At 39.6% G+C, this 27,648-nt stretch overlaps 1 protein-coding gene across 1 annotated transcript in view; it reads right to left on the bottom strand.

The window, feature by feature from the left end:
- CLCA2 (chloride channel accessory 2) overlaps positions 1-19,104 on the bottom strand; it is a 37,480-nt gene extending 18,376 nt beyond the window's left edge. The window contains exons 1-10 of the mRNA XM_059377097.1: positions 18,919-19,104; positions 17,895-18,032; positions 15,167-15,317; positions 12,580-12,688; positions 11,124-11,283; positions 8,871-9,098; positions 4,976-5,206; positions 3,975-4,152; positions 2,887-2,993; positions 377-601 (exon numbers count right to left, since the gene is read on the bottom strand). Coding sequence (XP_059233080.1) covers positions 377-601; positions 2,887-2,993; positions 3,975-4,152; positions 4,976-5,206; positions 8,871-9,098; positions 11,124-11,283; positions 12,580-12,688; positions 15,167-15,317; positions 17,895-18,032; positions 18,919-19,104 — 1,713 coding nt within the window. The remainder of the gene's footprint in view (positions 1-376; positions 602-2,886; positions 2,994-3,974; positions 4,153-4,975; positions 5,207-8,870; positions 9,099-11,123; positions 11,284-12,579; positions 12,689-15,166; positions 15,318-17,894; positions 18,033-18,918) is intronic.
- Between the last annotated feature and the right edge of the window lie 8,544 nt (positions 19,105-27,648).

Raw genomic sequence — 27,648 nt, 5'->3', positions numbered from 1 at the left:
CTCAAAAACATGTATTGCATATATTCATATTATAAATTCTAGGCATAGTTGTTTATTTATTTTTTTTTTTGCTAAGCATATAGATAACTGTGTGAATTTTGCAAAGAAGAAAGTAAGCAAAAAAATTATTTGTACTATGCACATGTTAATTTCTACTATGAAGAGAGAAGACTTTGATATCCATTATTTGATGTTTTGAACATACCTTAGTTGTTTCTCTTAATTTTTAACATTCACAAAATGTGTTTGTATGAATTTAAAGTAAAATTTTGATCAGAATAGGATTTCTTTATAAAGTACACTTAATTACGTGATTCAACTGAAAGTTATGTACTTAGCTACGAGTCATCATTATGAACAAGCTCACAGTACCTACCTCAGCAGTTCCTGGAACACAGAGACAAGCAGTCTGCAAAGATGGATTGGTGGCAAAATTATTTGTGTAGTATTTTCTTCCATTAGGATCAAGTAATAAAATCTCAGGGGGGCCACTGGTCTGCCATGTGACTAGAAAGGTAGTGTCATTGCCCACACTGTTATCCACAGTCACAGAGTCTTTCAATTGATGGTGAGGTTTAACATTTTCACCTGTGCTTTGGAGCTGTTTGAGAAAATACACATATATGTGAAAGTTTCTAGTGTAAGCATAAACTTTTCATCTTTTTCTTTATTTCTGGGCAAACACAAATAACTGGGCAAAAATAAAAATAATTTATTGACATGTACAATATTTAGATAAATTACTTTTCATAAAAACACCTTGCCAAAGCAAAATATTGTATACTATAGGAGTACAAAAGATATAAAATATTATATTACAGTTAATGCAAGTGTCCCTTCGTTATTTTTTACGGAGAGATTTTAGCTGTTCTCATACTAGTTCTCATCCAAATCAACATTAGCCTCAGCAATTATAATAACAAGCTTCTTAAAATTTTTTTGTTTGTGAGTGTGCCGAAGGGTTTAATTTATACATTATCTCTTCAGATACTTTTATGGGCACAGAGCCTAGTGGGAGGCTTAAACTCATGACTCTGAAATCAAGACCTGAGCTGAGATCAAGCCAACTCTCAAATGATGGAGCCACCTGGGCACTCCTACTTTTATATATTTTAATAAGGAATAAAACACTGAGTTTCAGGGGTCTTGGGTACATTAAAATTATTATTTAACCATTCACCATAAGCCATGTGCACACACGTGTGTGTGTATGTATACAACACATACAGAGTGCAAGCCCATGACAGCACTGTGCGAAATGCTTTACATATATTATCTCACTTAATCCTCATGAAAACCCTCTGAGGTGAGTACTTTTGTTATCCACATCCACAGATGAGAAGACCGCAGCTTAGAGAAGTCCTGTGTCCAGTTGTCACATGGCAAGGAGTCGACACTGGGATAGAGCCCAGGCAAGCTGACATCAGAGACCCCACACTTAATCACCGTGTAGTCACAACAGACACAAGTCAGTAAATAACTTGGAAAATTTTTATTTATTAAATAAACATGCTGCGTAATGTTCTGTAATACTGCCCAAACTTGGAAGCATGTAAAATTTTTGGTAGATGACAGCAGAAACACTGTGGATTATTTGTTGAAGTCTATTTTACAAGTGTTTGTGGACTGCTGACTACCAGGACACATTCTGTGCTGGGCCTGAGCTGTTGAAGAGGATTTAGGTATAGTTTCTGCCCAAGGTCTAGTGAGGTTAATGACATATAACTGGGGAGCGGTGGCCAAGTTTGGGAACATGAGGCTAGTTTGAGCCGTATGAATAATATTTTGTTAAATTTTTAAAAAACTTTCTTGAACATTTGTTTTTATTTCACATTATTAAAGAAGAAATTATATGGTAGATTATTTGGAAGAGCCCATTGCAATCTAATTTATAATATATGTTCTCATTTATGGTTCACCTTTTCTCACTTCTAATGATGGAATTGTGGCTATTGCCTTACAGTGTACACATAATCTTCATGTTAAATATTTTCTAAGAATAATTTAACTGCCTCCGTTGTTCCCATCAAGTCATTAACTTAGCAGGTTCACTTACCATCTGTAAGGAAACAGCAGATAAAATTTTGTCCAAACCCTCAGTTAGGTTCAAAATATCTTTAAAGCACCTAGAAAAACTCTGGCCCTTTGAAAATGGCTTGATTTGAGGAAGCCTTTGTGAGCAAAGTCTAGTAAATTGCAGTAGTCAAAGAGATATTTAAATTTTTTAAGAATTTAATGAAATAGTTGATACTGGTAATATGAGGGAGGAGCTTCAAAGAAGTTTTTAAAGAAGCCAAAAATGGTAAAAGATTACGACTGATGAAAGTTATTATAGAACTAAAACTGAAGACACGGTTTCTTACTTTTCTTCTTGGCCTTACTTCCTCCCCACCTCCACCCTCATTTTGAGCTTTTAGGAAGGAGCACGCTCTGCTTCCAGACCTTAAAAGGCTGAGATAGCAATTGGAGATTACTCCTAGGGTGAAGAAAAGCAGACATCAGGTAAAAGTGAATCTGGGCTTTGGTGAGACCAAGAAGCTCATTAAAAGCCTTCTGTCTGGGTGCCTGGGTGGCTCAGTGGGTTGAGCCTCTGCCTTTTGCTCAGGGATTTCAGAGTCAGTGATTTCAGGGTCCTGGGATCAGGGCCCTAGTCGGGCTCTCTGCTTGGCAGGGAGCCTGCTTCCCCCTCTCTCTCTGCCTGCTTGTGATCTCTCGCTCTCTGTCAAATAAATAAAATCTTTAAAAAAAGAAAGCCTTCTGTGCAAGAATTACTACGTATTCAAATAAGATTAATGAGGCAGTTTGCAAAATTCATCTATTTTTCTTGCTTCCTCCTCCCTGCCCCTCCAGCCTAGTCTGTAGGTGTAGCACCAAGCAGAACCTGACCTGAAAATGTTGTTGAAAAATGTCTCCGGTTCCAGGAGAAATTCTACTGAACGCATCAATCATGCTGTTGGAGTTTGAGTTATCTGGAACAAAGAACTTTAAACCTCCTGAAATACATGATTAGGATGTTAACTATTAAAATGTATAAAATAAAACAAAAAATAACACGTTAGGTCTTTTTCAACAACCTTTCTTATGGGGAAGGAGTTGGGCTTGACTTGCTTTGCATAGTATCCTACCGGCCACATGGTAAGCAGCAGAGGTGAGTGGTTTTATCTGTTTTGTTTACAGCCATAATGTCAAGGTCTAAGCCTCTATCTGGTATAGGATAGATATTTATTAAATATTCTTGTAAATAAAGTAATTTCTAGACAGCCTAGGGTAATTGCTATCTATCATTGCTATATATTTACATTTTCGTTTATATTCTGAAAACATTGCTTTCAATAGTAATTCAATAAAATCCAGTTTTCAGTTTTTAAGTCAGAAATAGTCATTTTTATTAATTATAAGGAATATAAGATAAAATTATTTCATGCCTCATTTGGAACAAAAAAATATGTATCTTACAATATGGTATGTGTCCTTATCATGGAAGTTAGTGCATTTAATCTTAAAAATTTTTACCTCTGTGATTATATATGATCAGATTGGTTTAACAAAGAAATGATAAAATTATATTTTCATTGTATCTATATAATTGGCACCTTCTAAGGAAAATATTTAAAAGTTAGGAAAATTTGGGGCACCTTGGTGTTTCAGTTGGTTGGGTGTCCAACTCTTGATTTTGGCTCAGGTCATGATCTCAAGGTCTTGAGATAGTCCACTGGGAGTGGAATCTGCTTGAGATTCCTCTCCTTCTACCCCTTCCCCACCCCCTTCTCTCTCTCCCTCTCTTAAAAAAAAAAAAAAAAGTCTGCAAAATTTTGGCAGATTTTAACAATGATTTCTGTGTTGTTTTCCTTAAGATAACTGTTTCTATATTTTTTCCACTTAGGCCACACATTTTATTGACATCATCTAAGCTTCATGGTTGTGCTTTAAATATTCAAGTACTCTAAACTATAAATTTGTAGAAATATATTTACCTGTACGATGTGATAATTCCTCTAGATTTTCAACCACAGATGAACCCAGGGCAATGGAATGAATGGTTGAACCACTGCTGAGCACGGTGAGTAAACAGTTGCCAACATGCTCATCATCTCCACTAGTCACTAATATCATCACAGAGCCATAGGCTTTTCCATTCAGTTTTTCAACCACCTGAACACAGAGTACCAGTCATTTAGAAGGAAATATAATTCAAATCTTCTTATTAAACAGAAGAATTAACTCATTCCAGATTCTCCACCTTTGAGGCATATGCCTCTTTGAGGTCTTCTGTGGCTTGCTGCTCTCCATGCCCATCCCCATTCCGTCCTCAACTCACTCCATTCCAGGACACAGGACTTGTCACCCTACATGCCATTACTGGTTTGCTTGTGGAGAGGGACTCTTCCTGTTCGAATCATCACAGCATGCCCCTGGTTTAGAATAGGGTCCATGATAGAGGATATGGGGGCACATTCTTATGTGTTATCACTGCCTCTGATGTCCAGTGAATGACCACTAAGAGGACTTCTCAACCTTGGCTATGCATTAGAATTAGATAGGTCTAGAATGACTACACACAGAAGACAGACAAGCTGATTTTGACCAGAAAACCTGGTAAAAATGGCTATAGTTGGGACAGTCCCAGAATGGATAGGGACAATGTTAGAAATTGTCTAGATGATGCTGAAGTCCCCCAGTCTTGACCATTGTATTTATTATTTATTTACTCATTCCTTCAATAAGCATTTATTGAGCAACTATTACGTGACAGGTACTTTGCTAGACACATAGGGCTTAATGCTAAATAAGATATGGTTCCTGACCTTAAAATAATCCATCGCTACTCTCTTACAGTTAAGGCTGTTATGACCACACTGTAACAGATAACCCCAAATCAGAATCTGTTATCAGAACAGATAACCCCAAAACAGATAACCACAAAATGAAGGAAAGAAAGTGATGGTGATTTGAGGCAGGGGGTGCTCTACTGTACCTCAAATCCCTTCTTAAGCCCTGAGCAAATGCTGGTTTCTGCTTCTGCTGACACAGTCATAGGCAGATGTGAAACCAACAGCTTTCGGTCATCGTCGCTGTTAATTTGGTGTAGCTGGGCTCTGATCTCCCCTTTGCTGTTGAAACTGACGATGCCCACAAAGGTAAGGATTTCAACAATATGCATCAAGTAGAATTCTGCTGCTTGTTGCAGTTTAAGGAGTCTTTCAGCCTATGTCCCAAAAAGGAAAAAAAAGAAAGAAAAATAATAACATTTGGTTGTAGATGAAAGTATGACTAAACAACTCCATCAGCAAATATTTATGCGAATCATTTAGCAATGTCAGATTGTAATTTTTTGAGCTATAAAGTGTGATGCAATGCTGGAATCTTGTTTGATTAATTGCAAAAAATAAATGCTTTTCAAGGAGGGGGGCATGGTTTAGAACCCTGCTTACATTTACCACTATCTAAGAACACATCATCCCACTCTTTCTCTCCAACTCAGAATTCAAGATCTCTGAAACCAGTTAAAACCAGATTTGTAACTGCTTCTTTTAAAATCCAGTCTGGGTAACAGGAGACACTGCAAAGAGACCTGATAATAGAGAGAGGTAGCAGTTAGGATATGTGTGCTCACACTATGCTCTGTTACTGTGGTCATCTTAGACTGGGCACTTCATCTATAAAGTGGGCATAATAGTATTTTTCTTATTTATGAAAATAGAATTGCTATGAGGATCAATTGAGATACATATATGGCAGTACAGTTATACTTCGAAGTGTTAACCAGTTACAGAGTGGTATTAACGACCAGGTTTGGGCAGGTGATAATCCTGATGTTCAGCAGGGTCACTTGTTCTGAAGGCTGTGCGAGCAGTAAGCTGAGCTGCAGTGACCACCAGCTCAGGGATCACTGTAGTCTCTGTCTCCAACCCAGACATCTCCCTTAATATCTGGACCTACATTTCACATTGCTTAGGAAACATCACCAATTTAACATCCCACAGGTGTCTCAAACTTGAGACACTTTGAATTCATTGCCTCCCTTCCCAAATGCTGTTTCTTATACGGTATTGGGGAAGAAGTTGGTAGAGTGGATGAAGCAAGAACTTTGACTCCCACCTTCAACTTTTGCTAATTATGTGACCATAGAGAAATCGCTCATCTTTTGTAGCTTCAGTTTTCTCATCTGCAAAATGGACTTCTAGCCAGCACTCGGTAAATAGCACCTATTTGCTAACCATGTCATCAAGTCATCATTCTTTCTTATAATTAATTCACTCTTATTAATCAGGATTTCCACTCCCAACTAGTTAAGCTAAAAGCCTAGAGCTGTCTTTTATTACCCCTCTGTTATCAGTCCCCATATTCTTGAAAAGTCCTATCAGCTCACTGTCTTAAATTTCTCTCCAGTTCATATTATCCCTCCAACTTATCTGCCATTTCCTTAGACACATCCAATGTTAGTTATAACCACACTAGCTAATGTACTTCCCCCAAACACATTTTTCTAATTTTGCCTGTTGGCCACTGCACAAATTCATCCCTTCCCTGGCCTTCCTCCCTTTTTCTCCTTCACATTATCTAACCTAGCAAGTACCTCCTCCTTCTTCAAGATTAACTCCAAGTTCATTCTCTCAGTGAAGTCATTCTCAGTTACTTTCTTCTACGGCCTAGATACTGCCTCATCAATGTTCCCACAGCAACTCACACCTCTTTGGAGCCTTGTCACATTGTATTATATTTATTCACATGTGCACGTTGTGGATCCATCATTAGATTGTGAGCATTTTTAAAAGACTTGATTATTTGAGAGAGAGAGTAGGGGGGGTGGGACAGAGGGAAAGAATCTCAAGCAGATTTCCTGATGAGAATGGAGCCTGTTGTGGGGCTCCATCTGATGACCCTAAGATCACGACCTGAGCTGAAATGAACAGACACTTAACCAGATGAGCCACCCAGGTGCCCCAAACTGTGAGCATTTTGAAGCAGAGACTATGTTCTGTCATCTTTGCATCCCCCAAGCCAGAACAGTACAGGCACCTAATGAATGAATGGCCATGTTGGTTCAAGTACAATATTGGCAGGAAAAGGGAAGGAAGCTTGTTTTGCTATGACTTTAGGCTTATTTCTCTTCTGCTTCCTTTATGTCTTCTCTCAAATAAAATGATCACTTTCGCTGTACTTATTCTTCCTCAATAGAGGCAGCTAGCCAATATAAATTACCCTGAGACCATATTTTAAAAGATGATGCCCTAGTCGACTGCAGGCAAGCAGGATTACAAAACTATCCATATGCTGAATGTATTAGTGGAGCTCCTAATATTTCAGAAACAAGTCAAGAAAGGCAAATTTTCTGGGACTGTTGATCTAGAGAATACAAGAGGATAAACTCTTCCTTAGGATAAGTACTATAATAAAATAATAACTACTATTTCTGAACCAAAACCTTCATATTCATTTTCTCATTTATTCCCCCTCAGCAGCTTTATGAAGTAGATGGTGGTATGCTGGAAAATGTATTTTAAAAAACTGGATTTCTGGCAAAAGAAAGAGAGAAGAGAGAGACTTTGTTGCAATTGACAATTTCTGTGGGGCAAATATTCCCACCATGGCTGATTTCAAGCTGTCACTGTGACATCACTGAAGTCAGAGTTGGGGAAGAGATGTGTAGTAGTAGACCATACATATACAACAGGCCAGAAATAATCTTAAGAGCATAGATCAGAGATCACCAGACATTTTCAGAAAAGTGACAGAAAGTTAAAGGTTTTAGGCTTGGTGGGCCATATGGTCTCTGTTGCAATTACTCAACTCTGCTGTTTTAGCATTGAAGTGGCCAGAGATAAGATGAAAATAAATGAGTGTTGCTGTGTTCCAATACAGTTTTATTGATGGACACTGGAATTTGAAATTCATGTAATTTATTCACATATCATGGAATATTATTACTTTCTTGATTTTTTTCTAAGCCATTTAAAGGGCAAATCCATTTGTAGCCTACGGGCTATGCAAAAACAGGCGGTGGGCCAAATTTGGCCCATGAACTGTTATTTACTGACTCTGGTCATAGATAACAGTAAAAAATAGTAGGAAAATAATCAGGAAGTAATGAGTTTTAAGCATGTATTATGTTTTTTAAAAAATATATGTTACTTAACTCTAAATCTACAGAGTTTAATTTTTAATAATGTCTATATTTAACTACTGGCTTGCAAATTTCCTAAAATTTAACAGTTGACTCTAGTGAACTAGTATAAGCTGATTCTGTTACAACACTAAAAGTAGGTATTATACTCCCTATTTTACAGATGAGAGAACAGTTCAGGAAGATTATTTTGCTCCTGATTATAGACAGCAAGTGAAGAAGCCAGGAGAGACTAAAATTTTAACCATTATCTGAGAGTGCTGGGTTTTCAGAAGTGGTTTTCTGGAAGGCTGTGAGCTTCCTGCATGACTGAGGTATGGTTTTCTATTCATGGTGACATGGAAAATACACACACAGTGGATATGTACACTCTTTGCAAACTCACCATTTCTTACCTCAGCAAGGGTTGTGTACCAGTGAGCAAAATATGGCCAGACAAGAGATTCTCTTACACGTCAGAGTTTTGTAAAAGGGTCTTGGTTGGAAAAAAGTTTCAATTAGTAGCAAAAAATCAGGGCTAGGGATTATCTGTGGGTTTCATTTATCTGCCTTATCTCAATTTCTGGCCTACATTCTAAATTTGTTCCTCCTGTCCCCAAGAAAAGATGAAATGCATGACAATTCCATACCTTTGGCCTCTCCTCTTCTGCCCTTAACCTCTGAAAATGAAAAGAATTAAAGAAAAAAAGAAAACAAAAAAACCCCAACAAGAATGGCTTACAGTCATTTTGGTTCAAATTATTACCTCTGCCATCTTACTGGACACATCTAGGACTAGACACACCACTTTGTTACCAGCCTGAACAAGGGAGAACACAGGAGGAGGCGGAAGCTCAGTCCCATTCATGGGAAAGCTGTGGTTAAAGTCAGCAGAGTCTGTGATTACATCCCACGCACTTCTGAGGCTGCACATTTGGTTCTGTAGGTTTGGAGCTTCCTGGTTGTGGGTACGTGCATTACAGAATTCAACCACCTAGAAAAAGAATAATTCTCTATCAGAGAAAGAATATTCTCTATCAGAGAATAAAGACACTCCTTTCATATTAGACATAATTCTTCTCAAGCAACTAAAGTTAAACAGGCATGGTAAGCTGAAACATGAGATATCAGCAGTGCTATAGCAGTCCTTTATCACTTCAAGAAAGACAGTGAGTTTACAAATATACCTTCACAACCTTTGCTTGAAACATTGGCACCTTTGTGGTACTTGGGATCAGTCTAAATTATAGTCTGTTTGCACTTGGAAAACAGAGAGCAGACCGTGTATATATATCTTAGTCTTAAGGAAACAAAACAATCTTCCACCTCTGTTAGTATGATAGTGTGTTAAAGAAAACACTCTACAAGATGTTATCTGGGTCAGCCTATTCCTTGGAACTATAGTTAATGGCCCACCTGTGCCTTTATTTATTGATCAGTCAACATAAATTGATCTAGTTCAAATATTGGTCTCTGTAAGAATAGGATAAGGGGAAAAAACCCCAACTTAAACCTACTTCCTGATCTTTCTCCCCATTTGGAAATAGAGATAAAATCAATTAATAATACCAAACATATGCCACCCTTTTTTAAAGTATGGTTTGCATTGCAAAGTAATGTTACCGCCTATTCTCAGTGGCTGTATTCCTGCAGAGTAGGTACTTCCTGCTAGCAGAGCCATGGGAGCTTAGAGCTAGAACAAACCTTGCCGGTCCCATCTCTAACTTCACAGAAAAGGAAGCTAAAGCTCCAGAAGGTTGATACTTGCTCAAGGACATGGTTTTCTCAGTAGCATGGGGAGATGAGAATATAACCCATTTTGGGTTTTGTTATTTGTTTGTTTTTGACTCTTTTCTCTCTTTTGTGACTATGGTTAGAGGACTGTGAAATTTTTTTGATGGGTTATTAATGATTAGGTCTTTCAAAGGATCGTGCATAGTGTGGATGAAATACTTAAGTTGGCTTCCAATATTAAAGCTAGAAATTAAAAACATAATGGATCAGACAAATATGAAAAATCACTTTAAAATGACAGAATGACTTGTAGCCTTGACTAAACCAGACTGAAGAAGAAAAGGTATTTAAAGAAAAGAATGCATCAATCTAATGGACATTGGTCAGCCGTGGAAACAGAAAACTTCAGACGCATGTGTTCATGCGCTCCCAGCACCGTGGAGGGGAGATGATGCACAGACATGAGTTTTAGATCTTTGTGAGAACGGATGGCTAGATCAGGTCATGAAGACTGATGCCAGTAAGCCTCTGCATCAGTCTCCCTCCTTTCTGATTCCATTCCCTCCAAGCAGGCTTCTGGTGAGAATTTGGCTTTTTCATGGTGCTTCCTTCAGAGAAAAAATGAACTGGCTAGAGAATGCAAGTATTGGATCCCCATGACAGAGTACGATTTTTAAGTAATAATGTAAAAAGTGTGTTCTAGATCCATATACTAGTCTCTTGCCAATGCAGGATACTGACAAGGTTGAGTTTCTGAACCTGCAAAGCTAAGGGTTAGTTGATTTCTCTTGATAAGACCTGGTTTTCCTTTTTAATTTTTGTACTATGCAAAACAAGGGAAAGAGAATTAGGAAACAATTAAAATAAGAGTGATTTGTACTTGTTCTTCTTCTTTCATTTTGGTGGAGGCTGGAAAATGGTTTGTTACTTCAAATGAGAGAAATATAATCATGTATTATATCACTCTTAGTGACTCAATACATTTTTCCTCAATACTACCAGATGAGCAATTTATTTTGAAGTCTCCAGAGCTGTCTTGTTAAATCACCTTCCCTAGAAAGCAAATAATCACTTTTCTAAAGGAATTTTTTTTTGGGGGGGGGTCATCTTTTGGGGCTTTCTTTGTTTTAGCTGTGAAATAAAAACTAGATGAACTCTAAGTTCCCCAAGATCTAAAATTTAGTGAATCTTAATTGCCTTTTTGTTTAAATACTTCAAATATATGAGTCCATCTAGGGAAGAGATGGCATATTGTAGGAGTTTGTCATTCCAAGGCCATACTTACAGAAGATAAACTTTGCATGAACATTATTGATGCAGTTGAATTTTGGGTGCTGTTGTATATGAACATACACCCTTCTTTGAAAAGTTTACTAATAATACAGTTTTCTTGGGGGCAAGGGCCTTTTTCACATACAAAAATGCCTGCGATGTCAGAGGAACACCTAAAAATAGAAAGAGAAATTGGGTCTATTTCAGAAATACTTATGTTTCTTCTTCATTAGCTTATGTAATAATTTGTTTCAAGGCTTGTAGCTTGCTAGATACACATTAAAACATTTTAAAAACTGCTCTAAGGGCGCCTGGGTGGCTCAGTGGGTTAAGCCACTGCCTTCAGCTCAGGTCATGATCTCAGGGTCCTGGGATCGAGTCCCACATCGGGCTCTCTGCTCAGCAGGGAGCCTGCTTCCTCACCTCTCTCTCTGCCTGCCTCTCTGCCTACTTGTAATCTCTCTCTGTCAAATAAATAAATAAAATCTTTAAAAAAAATAAAATAAAAAAATATAAAAACTGCTCTAAGAAAGTTCATTAATTTAGATATGCACTCCATTGTGTTTTAAAGCATTTGATCTGGATGAGGAATTCTCTATTGCCAAGGGTTTTACCAGCTAAACAGGGTCAAAGGAAAAGATGCCAGGAAATCAGCAGGAACTTTTGGAGTCCCCAGGAGGAGCACAAGTGACAGTATCCTGAGTCACAGCTTCTTTGAGCTCATTGCCATCTGACATCAGAGCAGAAGAGAATGAACATGTAATGATGATATTTAAAAGGTTTCCTTCCTAAATAAGCAAACTCAAATCCTACTAATGGGAGTGAAGGCCTATACAACGTTTAGAAGAGAAGTATCTTCCCATTGATGATCAACTGATAATTAATTGCTCAGTATCTACCAAAATTACAGCTGTGGGTACATTTTGATCCAGTAATTCTTGGAAGTTATTCAATAGATATATAGATCTGCCTGCATACATGAAAAATAATATATAGCGTTATGACCTGCAGTGTTATTGGTAATAAAAAACTGGTAACAACCCACGTGTCCAACAATAGGAGACTGGTTGAAAATGAGTGAGATGGTACATCCACACAGTGGGACACTAAGCAATTATTTTTAAGAAAAAAAAGAATGAAAAAAGTATATATTCATATTTATTTGGATTTTCCTGAAGAAATACTTAAAAAATAAACAAGAAACTAATAAAAATGGTTACCTAGAGGGCATGAGAGGAACAGGGTAAAGACAACGGTGGGAAAAAATATCTTAGAGTATAGCTTTTTATAGTGTTCTCATATTTGAACCATAAATATTTACCAACTTTATTAAAAAATGAAATAAAATTTAAAAGTTTAAAAATGAAAGGATCTCCTCCTTGTCAGTTAGGTTTTAGCTACCATTATCAACTTTGTTTTAAAGTTAAAAAAATAAACAATGAATTTTAAACATGAGGAAAAGTACCAACCTTGTTACTTTAATTTGATTTTGCCCATTTATGTAGAAAGGTTTCTCATCATTGTATTCATCGAACACACCCCAACGGAGATGGGCCCATTCATGGACAAATACTCTACCTGTGGAAGAGAGACTTTGGTTTTGTGTTCCTGAAATCTCAGCGGTGGGCTTTGCTAACTAGTGAAGATGTAACATCACTTGACTATATATACTCACTATAAAGGCTTGAAGTGTAATTCTCTCTGACTTTTCACTTCCTCACCTTTCATTCCCATCTCCTGCTTTACCCTCTACCCTCATAAATGAGGCACTCTGAAAATATATTTAGTCCTGTAAATGTAAATACCTGAAACTAGTGATGAGCCCCACATTGTCTCATTTCCTCAGTGAAGCTGCCTAACACATTTCTGTTTAGCTTCTTACAGGCCTACCATTTCAGGACTGTGGGAAGAGAAAGAAGCTTATCTAAGTACAGTGGACTGAATGCCTATTATCCGCCTCCCCTGCCCAAATTCCTATGTTGAAATCCTAATGCCTCATGTGATAGTATTAGGAAATGGGGCCTTTGAGAAAAGATTAGGTCACAACGTTGGAGCCCTCATGAATGGGATTAGTGTCCTTATAAAGAGACCCCAGAGAGCTCCCTCCTCTTCCTATCAAGTAAGGACGCAGAGAGGAGATGGCTGTCTATGTACCAGGAAGTAGGTACTAGACCCCAAATCTGCCAGTACCTCGATCTTGGACTTCCCAGCCTCCAGGACTGTGTGAAATAAGTTTCTGTGGTGTGTAAGGCACTCAATCTGTGATATTGTTATAGCAGCCCAAACAGACTAAAATACCAAACAAGCAAATAAAGTTTTCCTCTTCTTTAGTCTGTGTTATCCAAGCATATCTACTTTTTCCTTGTAAGTAATCCTCCTCTCTAGAGCAATGATTAAAACCCTGGGGCCAGAGAAGGTTGAAGTAGTAAAAAAGATCATAAGCCTCCACTCTAGCCTGGACAGTCAGTTCTCTTTTATTTTATCTCTGATTCTCCATGATTGTATTTGTCTCCAACTCTTGGCTCACGGAAACCCCCATCCTCAGCTTCAAATCCTTTATATCTTTATCTCTACTTCTCTAAATCTTGGATATCCTTCCGTGTTCCAATCAAAACCAGTCCCCAGGAGAAGCTTTTGGGACTAACTCTCTGCCAGAAGTGCATTTTTCCTTTTTTCACTTCAAACCAGGAAGTGTTTGAAGAGCTGACTGAGGCTGCAGGTGTTGCTCAAGTTTGAGGACAAAGGAAGGGAGGGAGCTAAGCCGAAGGTATTAAGGGAAAGTTTGTTCCTACTCAGGGAATTTATAAGTGCTGGTGAAGAGCAGCACCTCATAGTTACAGGGAAATTTTTTTTTAAGTGTGTTTTATACAGAGTGGTGCCCCAGTTCCCGCCAGTCATACAGAGGATAATAACATCTATTTAGATTTAAATGGAGTTAAGTGAAAACATCATTTGAAAGGCATTACTTCTGTTAAAATCAGAAACAAAAAATTAAGCATGGGATAGTTAGCCCTGGACCTGTTGATCTATTCTCTGGACAGTTTTCCCCTCAGATCTCATCCACTAAACACCAGTCCCTAAATCTATAACCCTGCGTTCTCTTCAAAACTCCAGCCATCCAAACCCACCGCGAGCTGGGTCTTCCCACCAGGACAACCGGCTGCTCCTCTCAATCAACTTGCCTTTCACTCTGTAGCAGTCAGACCTCTATTTCTCTTTTTTCCCCTCTGGAATATCTCCCATCACTTAGAGTTATTAGGATTAAATAAAACAACATTTGAAAAACAAATAGCACAACACAGGGCACATAGAAAGTTCTTGTTTTCTTAATACTCTTTCCTATCCTGACCTCACTGCTCCTATTCTTACTCAAGTCTTCATTTCCTGCCTGGACTTCCAATAATTCTCCTGATATTCACTTTCCCTCTCATTGATTTGAGGGAGCCAGATTATCATTATTATACAGCTGGATTCATCTTCTGAGAACACTGCTATGTTGATTTCACTCCTGTGCTCATAAACCTTCAGTGGTGTGGAGCTAACGTGGGCAGTCGAGGCTCCCCATCCCCCTATCCCTATCCCCCCATGCACTTCATCCATTTCTTCCACTGCTTCACTACTCACAGTCACTTTGCACCATTAGAGTGGCTACTGCTCCTGTCCCTCAAACATGCTCTGGATTCTTCTGCTGCCACTGTTTATTCATACTCTTTGCCCTTTTCTCTCTCATGGTTCCATTTACCAGCATGACATTAACCTTGGAGAGTGTCTCCTTTGTGAGGGCCTTTCTGAGCACCCTTAAGGCAAAAGGTTCTCTCCTTCTGCTGAATTCCTACAGCACTCACTGTCTAGGCCACTACGCTGGTGTCCAGCTTTTTTCTGGCTCACTTTGTTTCTTATATCTTTTCAAGGACACGTATCCTATCTCTCCCCATCCAGATGGTAAGTCCTGAGCAAGTTTCAGGTTCTTTGAGTTGCTTTTCAACACCAAGCACCAAGCACAGAATATTGTAAATAGTTTTGTCCTATGTCTGTTTCTGGATTGATCACACTTACCTCGTGGTCCATAGCCAGCTATTAAGTCATCATTTAGGAGAAAGTTAGATGTGAAATGAATGTATTTTCCCTCTTCTCCACAACCTCTATATTGTAGTGTGTATGGGTCATCTCCATGTGCCCCATACCGGTCAGTCACTCTGACATTTGCCTAAATGAAAAGAAATGCTTTATAATACTCTATATCCCAACTGTGATGTTGGTGACATAAACATATACATTAGTTAAAACACTTTAAACTGTACTTTTATGATCTGTGCATTTTACTGTATGAATTGTATTCCAATTTGATAACATTTTTTAAAAGGTATGTCTTATAAGTGGAGTTTAAAATGCATGCACAACTAAATATCGGTAAAATTATTTGGCACTTTCAAAATATCTATATTTTAAAAGCTTGGCAACTTTCCATGGAGTTTGACCTTTCCATTTTCCAGATTAGGATTTTCTCAAAAGTCCACACTGTGAAATTCTGACATTATAAAACCCTATAAAATATAATAAAAATATTTGAGTAAATGTTAAGAGCCATGAATGTCATTCAGACTGATCTGTAAAGTGTCACAGCCTGTTGTGAAAGCTTTCTGTGGGTTACTTCACCAGTATGGGATAATAAGTTGTGTTTGTTTTAAGCCATACCCTTTCATTCCCAGTATCAATTAGATCAGCAGTACAATCATTGGAATGAAGTTATATTTCATCTTGTACCCCGACCATTTCAACAATTATTGCCAAAACCAAAGAAAATATCTATTCAAATAACTATCTAGAGAATACAATTTTATATACAACATTGTTTCTTTTATTTCTAGGAAGAAACAAACATGTTGTTTCAAGACTTACCATTAGAAGTTATGTCCTTAACTTTTCTTAAGCTAAGCTGATTTTAGAATTATAGATCTAATATGATCCTATAAATACACATCACACGATCACTATCTGTACCATATGTGTACTGTTTTATGTGTGTGTGTGCACACCCCAGAGCAGAGGAAGGAAATGTTCTCATATTTATTTTCCATTATTTCTACAGTGTTTGATTTGTTTTTGCAATGAGCATGAATTACTTTTATAATAATTAACATTTAGTTTTCAAAAGATAAGAACTCAAGTCTGGGGCTTTGCAAAGCAACACCTACAAAAGGGCTACAGATGTCATGCCCTTGGATAGTTTTCACACGGACAAAACCTCATTTCTATGTCTGGAAATTTGTCCTGAAGCTAAAAGCAAGGAGAGCTTTGCTGGGCATGGAGTACTCAGAGATTGTTTGGGCTTTGTTCTATTATAATCCATAGTAATACAGCTCTTACCCACTTTTTCTACCTCTCCCTCCCCTCTCCTGCTTCCTACCTGCATTTGACTGTGGATTCACAGGGACAGGAGTCACCTTGCTTGTCCTTGGGTCCTCTATAGTGCCTAGCATGGCCCCTGTAGATAATGATAGTTCACTGTTTGCTTAATTGACATTTGAGGCTAAAGAAATCAGTATCCAACAGGTATAAAAATATCACTAAATGATTATTCTTTCTTTTAATCTTTCAGTTCAGTAATATTCTCATTTTTATTTTAATTATTCATTTCTCAGCCCTCCATTAGGATCAGGAGTATGACCTGGTTTTGATGCTAGTTGTCTCCAATACATCTTTGTTTCATGGAAGGTCAAATTGATTAATACTATCTATATAGATAACTAGAGACGGCATAGCTTGGTGCAAAGAGCATGGGTTTGGGAAGGAAATATGTGTAGATCAAAATTGTGGCTCTGTAATTTACTAACTGTTTGGGACAAAATCCTTACTTTATTTGAGCTTCTGTTTCCTAACTTATGGTAATAATTTGTGATAGCCACTAATTTTAAGGTGTGTAAAAACTAAACAACATATGTAGACTGCCTGGTGCTAAGTGAAAGCTTAAACACTGGCTCTCTCTGGGGCGCCAAGGTGGCTCAGTCTACTAAACATCTGACTCGCCTCAGGTCATGATCTCAGGTTCTGAGACTGAGTCCCCGCGTGGAGACTCCAGTCTGTTCCTGCCCCTTCTGCTAGCTGCCTGGATTCTTGTTCACAGTAACTTCAAACAGTCATTTGCCAAATGTATTCGACATTTGTTTATAGCGCGCAGACATAATCATGGATGCTTAACCTGCAGCTTATGAGAGTCCTTCGAAGGTTAAGTTCTTTTTGATTGGAAAAGAAAAAGCAGCCACTCCTCCCCTTCCCCCTTTCTGCCTTCCGTCTTATCACCACACTCCTCAAAAACCGTGTCCTGGACGTGGGTTCCTGTGAAATTCTGCTAATTTACACTCTGGCAGGAGAAGTCAGTCATATTTTATAGCTTACATTTCTGTCTGGACATGCATGTCTACTGCCCCTGACAGGATGGGAGAAGAAGGTAGTCATAATTGGAATTGTTCCCTGCACAGTTCATACGCAGTAGGATAAAACCAGCTTTTGGTCAGTAAGGAAACATTTCAGAAAGGACTAAAAAGGAAAGAGGCCTTCTGAGAGGCTACTTAGACAATGGCATTCGCTTATTTTTTGTTCCATAATCTGTACTCATTTATTATATTTCCATGTATCTTGGGATAACAATCTTCCCAATACTAGTTGTGTGTTAATATCAATGTCTTGTTTTTGCTTAAGTTCTCACAGTTAAAGTTTAAACAGAGCATACCTTGGTTGTTTTTTTCTGGAGTTAAGCTCATTTAAGAAAACCCTGAATTCTTACCTTTTCATATAATTCTTGTTTTACTTTGCTGTAATTATTAGCTTTCCATGTGGCAGGTATTAAAATCTTTACATTTCTGAAAAACACTCTTCTCTTGGTAGCATTGAATAGGTAAAAAGAAGCTTCAGTTATCATTTCCTATAATCAAACAGAAGAAAAGCTTATCTTGGCACTTGTATATCTTTCATGTTTTGGTTTTCTGATTATACTTGAGCAAGTAGCAGTAAAGAATAATGAAAATATTTTAAAGCAGCCCATTTCTTTCAGAGATGGCCTTAGACTATGGGAAAACTTGGGAGTAAAATAAACCTCAAATGGTTAACAGGAAGAGATTTTAGGACACTAACAGTGAGTCTGGGTTTGCCTATGTAGTTTTTCCCAGTTTTGTGAAAGAGATCTAAGCTTTTACCAAACAAATCCCTTTCATATCCTTCCTGTGGGCATGTTCAAGACCACACCTTATGATGACACTGATTTCTCTAAAGCAATACCAACGGGAGGATCTTAAGTAAGGGAGCTAAGACCCTCCTCCACCACACTGAGGGGAAAATAGTCAATTACTTTACAGAACATTCAGGTGAAAAGAATTTTGCTCTTCAGCACTCCACCCAGACTCTCTTTCTGTCTGAGAATTCTCCGCCTCAGGCTGGAATTCAACAACTTGATTTTAATAAGCACAATTGTGCTTATTCATCAGTCAAACATCTGGTCTTTGTTACCACAATAGGTTATTTTTTTTAAGTTGCTACCCCAAAAACAGTCATGTTAGGAAAACAAAAATAGCTAAAAGCAGTAGTAACCAGAAAGAACAAATCAAGGAGGGCTAGCTCAACACTCTGAGCCAAGACTACGCATAATTAAGTGAACAAACTGGCTGGATCATGATTATAATTTTTGGTGCTTAAAAGAAATGCTGATCTCTTTACTATCTCAATACAGACCAGGTAAGGTTGTTAGCTCTTTAAAGAAAGCTACAATCCTGTTCTAATGGGATAATGGTATTGATTTCACCCCTGTCACTTACCTTAATGTTTGGGATGAGATTCTGATCTTCGGATACCTGAGGATTGATTGCAACGAGTAATCCATCATACCCATTGTCTTGAAGCTGCACTCCAGCTCCCAGGAATAGCAGTTCTGGAATTAGAGCCACCAGGAGAGTCACAAACTTCAGGCTGCCAAGGGGGCCCATGTTGTCCATATTGGTCATGTTGTAGAGAAGCCTCCAGTTCACTCACACTGGTCCTACTGGGTACATTGCACCAGTTTGTTCATGGGGGAGCTGATACTTTCTTCCTGAACTTGGAAGGTCTTAGACCTTGTGGTGAAGGAGGTGCCTTTTTTTTGCAAAACCTGGGTGGATCTCTCTGAGACCTGCCTCTACATGTCCTTTTCCTCTAGGCAACACCACACTTGCCTGTTCTGTGGCTGAGCTTCCTTTTGAATCACGGTTGAGCAAGAAATTACTCCTTATTCAGTATATCTTTTTCAGAAGGAAGAGGGAAATAAGACAAAAGGAGCTTGAAAGAGGGAAGCCTGGCTGGCTGGGCTGAAAAATCAGAGAATCTGGATTGTTCACTCCACTTTCAGTGGAAAGACAGAAATCTGTCGTGAGTCTTCTCTCTCCTCATCCTTGACAACCTCCTCCATCTGTCAGCTGCACTCTGGCTTCTACTGATTTTCTACTTCACTCACCTCATTTTTTGTTTGTTGTAAGATTCCCTTCCTTGTCTGCTTCTTCGGAATATTTGGAAATCTATCCTGCAGCCCTGTCCCTGGGGCCCTTGGGTCAGGTTATCTGGGCAAACTCTCAGCTGATGGCGGAGGGGAAGGTATCACATGTCCCCCAGGAAGGGCCAAGTGCCAGAAACTTAGATGCCTGGGCAGACCACAGACGCCTTTCCCTCTCCTCTCGCTGCATCTTCTTGCTGGACCAGGGGAAAGAATAAATTTCTCCTTCAGCCCCTCTCTCCTGAGGGCAAGGCTGTGCCTCAGTCTACCTTCCATTTTCGAAGGATCTATCACAGGGTCTGGTACACAGTAGGCGTCACAAATATTTTAGGAGTGAAAATGATGAAGTCCCAGAACCTAAGTCAGGTTCGGTGGGGTGAGGAGGTTCAGAGCCGACGACTAAAGAAAGAATTCTTAAGACGTCATTGGTGCAAAATGGTGGTTTATTAAAGCACGGGGACAGGACCCGTGGGCAGGAAGAGCTGCTGCCCCGGGTTGTGAGGAGTGGTTGGTTATATACACAGGAGTTGGGTAGGTGAGGACAAAGGGGTGCTCAGAAGGGCTATTGGGGCAAAGAATACTATCAGGATATTGAAGGCTTAGTTGCTATCAAGTAAAGACAATTGGAAGTCTGGTGGAATGTTACATTCCTGCTATCAAGCATCCTTGTTAATGAGATTTAGGTTTTGAAGAAATTTAACTTTATTTACTTTTCCTTCTACCTCCACCTCCTTCGGTTTTTTTATGGAGGGGAGGGTGACATTTGGCTTGAGAAACTGAGTTCTGTGTCTTTGGAAATTGGGCTATTGATAAGGTAACTTCTTTGTTGTAATCTCAAGGACATTTGCAAACCAAGGGAGACTCCTGTCTTATGTAGGATTGTGATCTCTGCAAGTTAACTATTTATCATTTTATGGCAGTCAGGGGTGCCTGAGGAATGCTACACCTATGGAGGGGAGCGGATGAAGGGGGGGGGTGCAAGGCGCCAGCTCTTGCTTTGTCCTCAGCCAGCCTCCTGCTCCCCGTGCTTTAATAAACCACCATTTTGCACCAACGACGTCTTAAGAATTCTTTCTTTAGTCGTCGGCTCCGAACCTCCTCACCCCACCGAACCTGACTTAGGTTCTGGGACTTCATCATTTTTGGCGAGCCAGCCAGGAGGTTTGTGAGTCTTTACATTTGGACTCTGAGCTTCGGTGCAAAATTGGTGAGTACTTTCTCTCCTTTTCCTGTACTCTCATTCCAGGGCTTTTCAAGGAGTATGGGCTTAATACTACCTGATAACAACCTAATGCTTTAGAGTTTACAAAGGACCCCATTCAAATGTCAATTCTATGATTCGGGCATAACTCTTCTCTTTTTCAGTGAAGTCTCTGAGTCTTAGGAAGACTGAAAATGAGGCAACGGTGAAAGAAACTATTGTGTGATGACTTTTATCATGCTTATTTTATGGGTGAAAAAACTAAGGCTCAAAAAATCTAAGTAACTTGTTCAAGGTTGTGTGAGCATCATCATAATGCTAGAATGAGACCCATAGGTTCCCATTTCCATTGTTTTTCGCGATATCACATTGTCTTGTTTTCCCAGGGAACTGGAAATAAAGTGAGCTTTATTAGAAATGTAGAGCTTCAACATTGAGGGACAGTGATGGAAATTTTCCTCTGGCTATCCTTCTGCTTGGAACCTCTCCTAGGACTTCTTTTCACTTGTTTATCCTTCAAATTCCAGTTCTGGTCTGGAGCCTGAGCTGAGCTTCCTAACTAGGTCAAATCCCTTCTTTCATGCTATAGCATCGCGTACCTCTCCTTTGAACTATGATCATGGTCACGGTTTCACATTCATTTTGTGTGATTGGTTTTCTGCTTCCCATGAAAGGCATATGAGACGAGGGACTCTACCCTGTGTGTTTTTAGCACTACCTCCTTAGCACCTCGCCCGGGAAACTCTCAATAAATATTTGTTGAATGAATGAAGTTGAATGAATGAATGAACTAAATAAAAGCTAGTTATGAAAGAACCCTGGATTATAGTGTGGAAATGCTCCTCCCAACTTTATTTTTTTAAGATCATTTTTTTAAATATGTGAGAGAGAGTGAGTGAGTGACAGAGAGCACAAGCGGGGTTGGGGAGGAGAGGCAGAGGGAGAAGCAGACTCCATGATGAGCAGGGAGCACAATGGAGGGCTGGATCCCAGGATCCTGGGATCATGACCTGAGCGAAAAGCAGATGCTTAACCGACTGAGCCAGCCAGGCGTCCCTGCTCCCCTCTGCTTTCAAAGTATCTCTTCTAGAAGGCAGCTCTTCTGTTCTGAAGCAGTTTTCTTCTTGCTCTGACTTAACAGAAGGCCCTGGAGTATTGGTGCTCCCCCTGGGTGTGTAGGAGAATGAACCTCTCTGGTAACCATGTGACTGCCATAGGCACTCACTCTGTCAGTTCACAGGTCAGCTTAGCTTTCTCATCTCTGGGGGCTGGTTTCCAGCCCTGGGGGTTCTTTACGTCTCTCACAATGCGGCAGAGCGGAAGTCCAGAGGTGTGGGGACGATGAAGGCTCTGCCTGTAACAGTGATTCGTTGAGCAGAACAATGAACTTTATTTCCAACTTTTCTTGACAGTTTATTTTCTTATGCCAGTCTCTTGTGCTTTTCAGAAAAACATTATTGGCATCAGTAAAACCATATGCTCAAAAATGAAAGCCAGAAGCGGTACAGAGAGTCACTTTCCAGCAACGACGAGAGAAGAGTTTCTTCTTGCCACCGTGCACACTTGTGTGAGTTGTTCTCTGGCTGAGGGGCTGCTGAGGACTGGCACAGAGCCCTCTCTCCACTTGTTCATGACAATAGTTACAATGACTGCTGTAGCACGAGGAGCGGAATGTTGGCTTGGGATGGCATGCTGCTTTATAAAGAGCAGCTACAAGGAGCAATCTTGTCCCATTTCATCTGAACAAGTACGCTCAGGTTTTGCTCCTCCTAGACTGAAGGTCGAGATATGTCCATTTTTGTCTACCTGCTTTTTGCGTCTTTGGGTTTAGAATCCAATCTGGCCACTCGACTGGCATCCACTTTCATCATCTGTCCCTAGCGGATTCTAGTCACTGACCCATTCTCTGACCAGGTCTGGGGTGTCACATTCACTCCTGAAAGCCTTTTCTCCCACTTCTGCTTTGCCCTCAGCAACTAGGCCTGGGGCGAGGCCAGCTAAAGATCTCTTCTTTCTGCCTTCTGCTTTGACCTGGCCAACCTGACAGGAGACAAAAGTAAAAAGCTCTTAAAATTGACTTGGCTAAGGGACTTAAAAGTCGTTCCTGAGGTGAGTGTCCATTTCTGATAAAGTGTGACTTTGTAACCCCAAATCCCACAATTTATCCTTTCATTCCCCAAATATTCACCGCTCATATCTATAGCATTTTATGATATCTAAAAAATGAAATACACCCAAAGTGAAGAAAAATGGGAATTCAATGTTCAGGCATTTATTTCAGGTTGTAGTAATTCTAGGAATCTGCTCTGCTTTTATCTGCTTTCAAGAAAATAAGAGTTATTCCATTTCAGTAACTGAAGAATCTAGAGCACATCTTTGTTCATTGTCTGAATTTGCAGCTCTTCCTGGCCCCAAAAGGCCTCTCTGTTTTCAGGGAGTCTGCAGGCAGAAACCCACAGAGTGAGCCAAACATGCAGTTGGTATCGGAGAAGTCAGGAGATCTGACGTCTTGAAGAGTCCAAAGAAGTTTCGAGTGATTTCTTCTCAGGCTTTTGTTTTGTCTCTTTAGCAATCCTGTTTAGAACAGGAAAGCTCACCATGGGGCAGGGCTACAAAGCCTGTGGATCACTTTAGTTTTGCAACATTTATCAGATAAATCAAAATGGAAGTGAGACAAATTGTAAAGAGTAAGAGACGGAATAAAGCACAGTCTGCCAAGGACTCGGATGGCACATTTCATGGCTCCCTTATCCCATTTTCTTCAAACTTACATTCATTTTCAAAGCAAGTCATTTTCAAAGCAAGTGAGTGAAGTGGGTGGTCCAGATAGAGTCCGGGAAGTCACTGGAGTTTTGCTGAGTCACCACCGTGTCAGAACTTGAAGCACTTCTACTTCTACTTCTTTTAATTCTCGTGATGCAGTCTTTCACTCCCTAGGCTTGCTGTTAAGCCTCCTCCCCATCCTCACTGTGCCAAGAACTGTGCAGATGATTTCATGCATGAAAAAACAAAAGAACCTCTAAAATTTACCAAAATGAATGGAAAACAAGAACTACTTTTAATGATAATCTAATAAAGAACATGGGAGAAAGGGTATAGAATATTTCTCATTTGCAAAATGGGCATAAAATTGTGTTCCATAAAATACTCTTTTATCTATTATGTACCAGATAGTATATAGCATCATGTGGATGTAAGATATTATCCTTATTATTATCTTTATCTTCCAGGGAAGAGCAAAAAGAGAAAGCAGACATGTAGTGGAAATTTTTTAAAGAGATGAAAAATAACCAGGGAGACTGAGAGGACAATAAATGAAAGTAGAAGCACAAAGACTACATAGTTCTTCCCTAGTCTCCCATTCTGTTTCCTTTCTGCTCTGAGTCTGTCCATCTGTGAACCTCTAAGGCTCTGCCAGATTCCCTTGCTGCCCCAATCCCAGCAAGGGGCAGCAGGTCTTTCTGTCTTCCTCCCTCTCCTTGTGCTGCTTCTAATGCATTTCACTCCGCCAGCCCTGCAAAGGACAAGGAGCAACTCCAACCGGTTGAAAGACCTGGAATTTGGGGGATTAGGGCTCCCCCTTCTGTCCTCAGGAGGCAGGTACCTGGGGCTCTGAATCTCCAGATAAAACTCTCAGCAAGCAGAATTGACCTGTACAGAGCACCCAATGTTATTTACAGTAGTACTTTTCAAAGTTTAATGTACCTAAGAATCACCTGTTCAAATTAAACTCTAACTCTGTAGGTCAAAGGGAGGCCAAGCTTGATTCTGCAAGTATAACAGGCTCCCAGTTGATGCTGAGGCTGCTGGTCCTTGATCCACGCTTGGAGTGGTCTCCTGGGGTGTATCCCCAGCTTTACTTTCTGATTACAGCTCCTACAGGACAAAGAGAAAGTGTATTTTTTTTTTTAACTTTATAATGGGAAAGCCCTCTGCTTTCCTCAGATCTCAGGAGAAAAGCATTGCATTAATTCTGCATTTCTATGGTGACACCATTGTTTAAATATTCTTTGTAAAGAAACAGCTATAAAGTTCAGAGTTAAAATTTTAAAACCAACAGCACAGGTGTGTAGGTTTTAGATTCTTGAAAGTCACTATCACCTTTCTGTGATCAGAGCCTCTGCCTTAAATTTAATCTATTTTCTTATGGAACCATGGTAAGATTATTTTAATGATCTCCAAAATGTAGCCTCAAACAAGTCATTGCGAAGGATGAACCTTATTTATTTATTTATTTTTTATTTTTTATTTTTTTTAAAGATTTACTTATTTATTTGACAGAGAGAGAGATCACAAGCAGGCAGAGAGGCAGGCAGAGAGAGAGGAAGGGAAGCAGGCTCCCTGCTGAGCAGAGAGCCCGACGCGGGACTCGATCCCAGGACCCCGAGATCATGACCTGAGCCGAAGGCAGCGGCCCAACCCACTGAGCCACCCAGGCGCCCAGGATGAACCTTATTTAAACAGGGGATCACTTCCTTAACTTTTAGTTTTCTTTTTTCAATCAGTTATTTATTCAAAAATAAAACTGTGTCAAATACACCTCAATAATGCTGTTAAGAACATAAAATCGTGTTTCTACTAGCTACTCGGCCACCATTCTAGGTGCTGGATATGTGTGAAGAAATGGAGTTTACATTCTGTCCTAATGAAGTTTATATTTGAGAAAAGGGAGAGAGACAGCAGGCAAACATAATGGGATATCTAATGAAAGTACATGGAAAATAAGAAATGAGGTAAAGGGGAGGAAATAATAAAAGGGTGGAAGGTGAGGGCTGTTGTTTTGTATCGGGTGCTGGGGGAAGGCCTCTCAGGTAAGATTATCGGGAGTGGGGAAGGAAACAAGCAAGCATCTGAGAGAGAAATGGTTCAGGCAGAGAGAAGGGCAAGTGGGAAGCCCCTGAGGCTGGAGGGGGCCTGAAGTGAGAGACGCTGGGGACAGGTCCCTGGGCCTGGGGGTCTGAGGCGTGGAGGCCGTGTCCTGTGTACAGACCACACAGGCTGGTAGATCATGGAAAAGACTGCAGTTTATCTGTGAAATGGGAAGTCAATGGTGGATGCAGAAGAGTGATACAATCTGAATCTCAAATTGCCTTTCTGTGAGGAGGCCAAGTGTGGAAGCGGGAGCCAGTGAGGGCTATTGCTGAACACAGGTGAGGCAATGGAGTGGACAGAGCTCAGACGACACTCTTGCTTGTCTTCCTTTAGCCTTCCTTCAGCTTTCTAGTAGTTTCCTTTGTCCTCTCCATCAAATATTTTTTGCTGTCGAGGTGAAATAAAAAGCCCTTCAGCTTGGAAGCTTGTTAAGAGAGGAACTCGAGGACTGTTTTGCTTGTCCAGGAATGTGGAGCATAACGCTGACTGACAGTAGAGGAAATAAAATGAGCAGCAGTGAGATGAAAATAATCTGAGGTTATTCATAGACAAATGACATGAAAATATAGTCCGAGTTTATAACAGAAAGCTGTGGTTCTTGATGTGTTGTCCACCGATGCTCCATAAATGGTAACTACCATTATTATGAGTTTAGTTATCTTCTGTTGTCAACTGGGACCCCCTTGTTCCTCAGAGACCTCCATACAGTTGGTTTTTATCAATGTCAATTCCATGACCTGTGGAAAACAAGTCCCCCTCTTCGATTTCTCCAACTACCTGCACGCTTGGCTCCTTAAAATTCCCGCTTCCTAGTTCCACACGAGCTGCTCCCGTGCTTTGCTATAGTGTCCCAAATACCGTGTTATGAGTTTTCCAAAGAAACATGTACATATCATGTTTGTGAACAATTTAGACTTTATCGAAGGGTTAATAGGTGGGACTAGAGAAGGATTTGTGTCACCGAAAAATAAAACAAAGCACTTCCCAATCACTGAAATCATCAGCCTTCTGGAAATAATTTTCCACAAATGTGGATCATCCTTGGCCCCCCAGTTGTCTCAGTGTCTTTCTATCCCGAGGGATCTTAATTTCTCCTCCTTTCTCCCTTCTCCTTACTTTCAGCAGTGAAAGGAACCAACTAACTACCACCGACAAAATCCCTGCCTGGCCCCCTATGCAGCCAGCGTGCCACTCCTCAGTCCTCAACACCGCTCAGAAACCAAGCAGCAGGGGAAGATTGGAAATGCTCTCCTTCAACCTCAGACAGTTATAAAGTGTTCTCCCCAGGAGGAATTCTGGCCAACGGGGTTTTTTTTAAGACTCTTCTGGCTTAGACACTCATCTTTCCAAATGTCTTCAAAATTCACCTCAGCTCATTTCTATTTCTTCTCTACATTGGAAGTTAAAATATTTATTCTTCTACCATTATTTTTCTTGTGACATGTCATTTCAATTTTGTAAAGTTGCTATTTTCCCTTTAACTCACTGGGCCTAGCTAAGATCTCAGAGTTCTTCTCCTATCCCACAGCGCCTAGCACCCTACTTGGATCCCCGTTTTCTTGAATAACCTGCATATTTGTATCAAGAGTTTTGGCTGTGACTTGTTTGACAATCCCAATAGATGCTCTGCTTGAACTGAGACAATCTTTGATCTCCTTTATTTTTCCTTATTATTCACCAATTCTTTTTTGTCCCCTATTTGAGTATTTTCTCTCCTGCCTTTTTCTGTTCTCCTCCAAAAAGAATAGGGAGCAACTTAAAAAAAAAAATTATTAGAGCAGTATATGTCTTTTACTACATAGCTGTTTTTATTTTTTTCTCTATTAGAAAGTAATTTTTTTTAGTAAGTTCTCTTTAGAGTCACATAATTAGGAAAAAGGAAAAATCAATCAATTCTTTAATATAATGCCATAATTGGTTACTAAAAATACAATAATCTTAAAAAAATTT

Source organism: Mustela nigripes, chromosome 14 (genome assembly GCF_022355385.1).
Source record: "Mustela nigripes isolate SB6536 chromosome 14, MUSNIG.SB6536, whole genome shotgun sequence".
Classification (NCBI taxonomy): Eukaryota; Metazoa; Chordata; class Mammalia; order Carnivora; family Mustelidae; genus Mustela; species Mustela nigripes.
The sequence above is the reverse complement of the archived record's forward strand: the minus strand, read 5'-3'. Positions and strand labels throughout refer to the sequence as shown.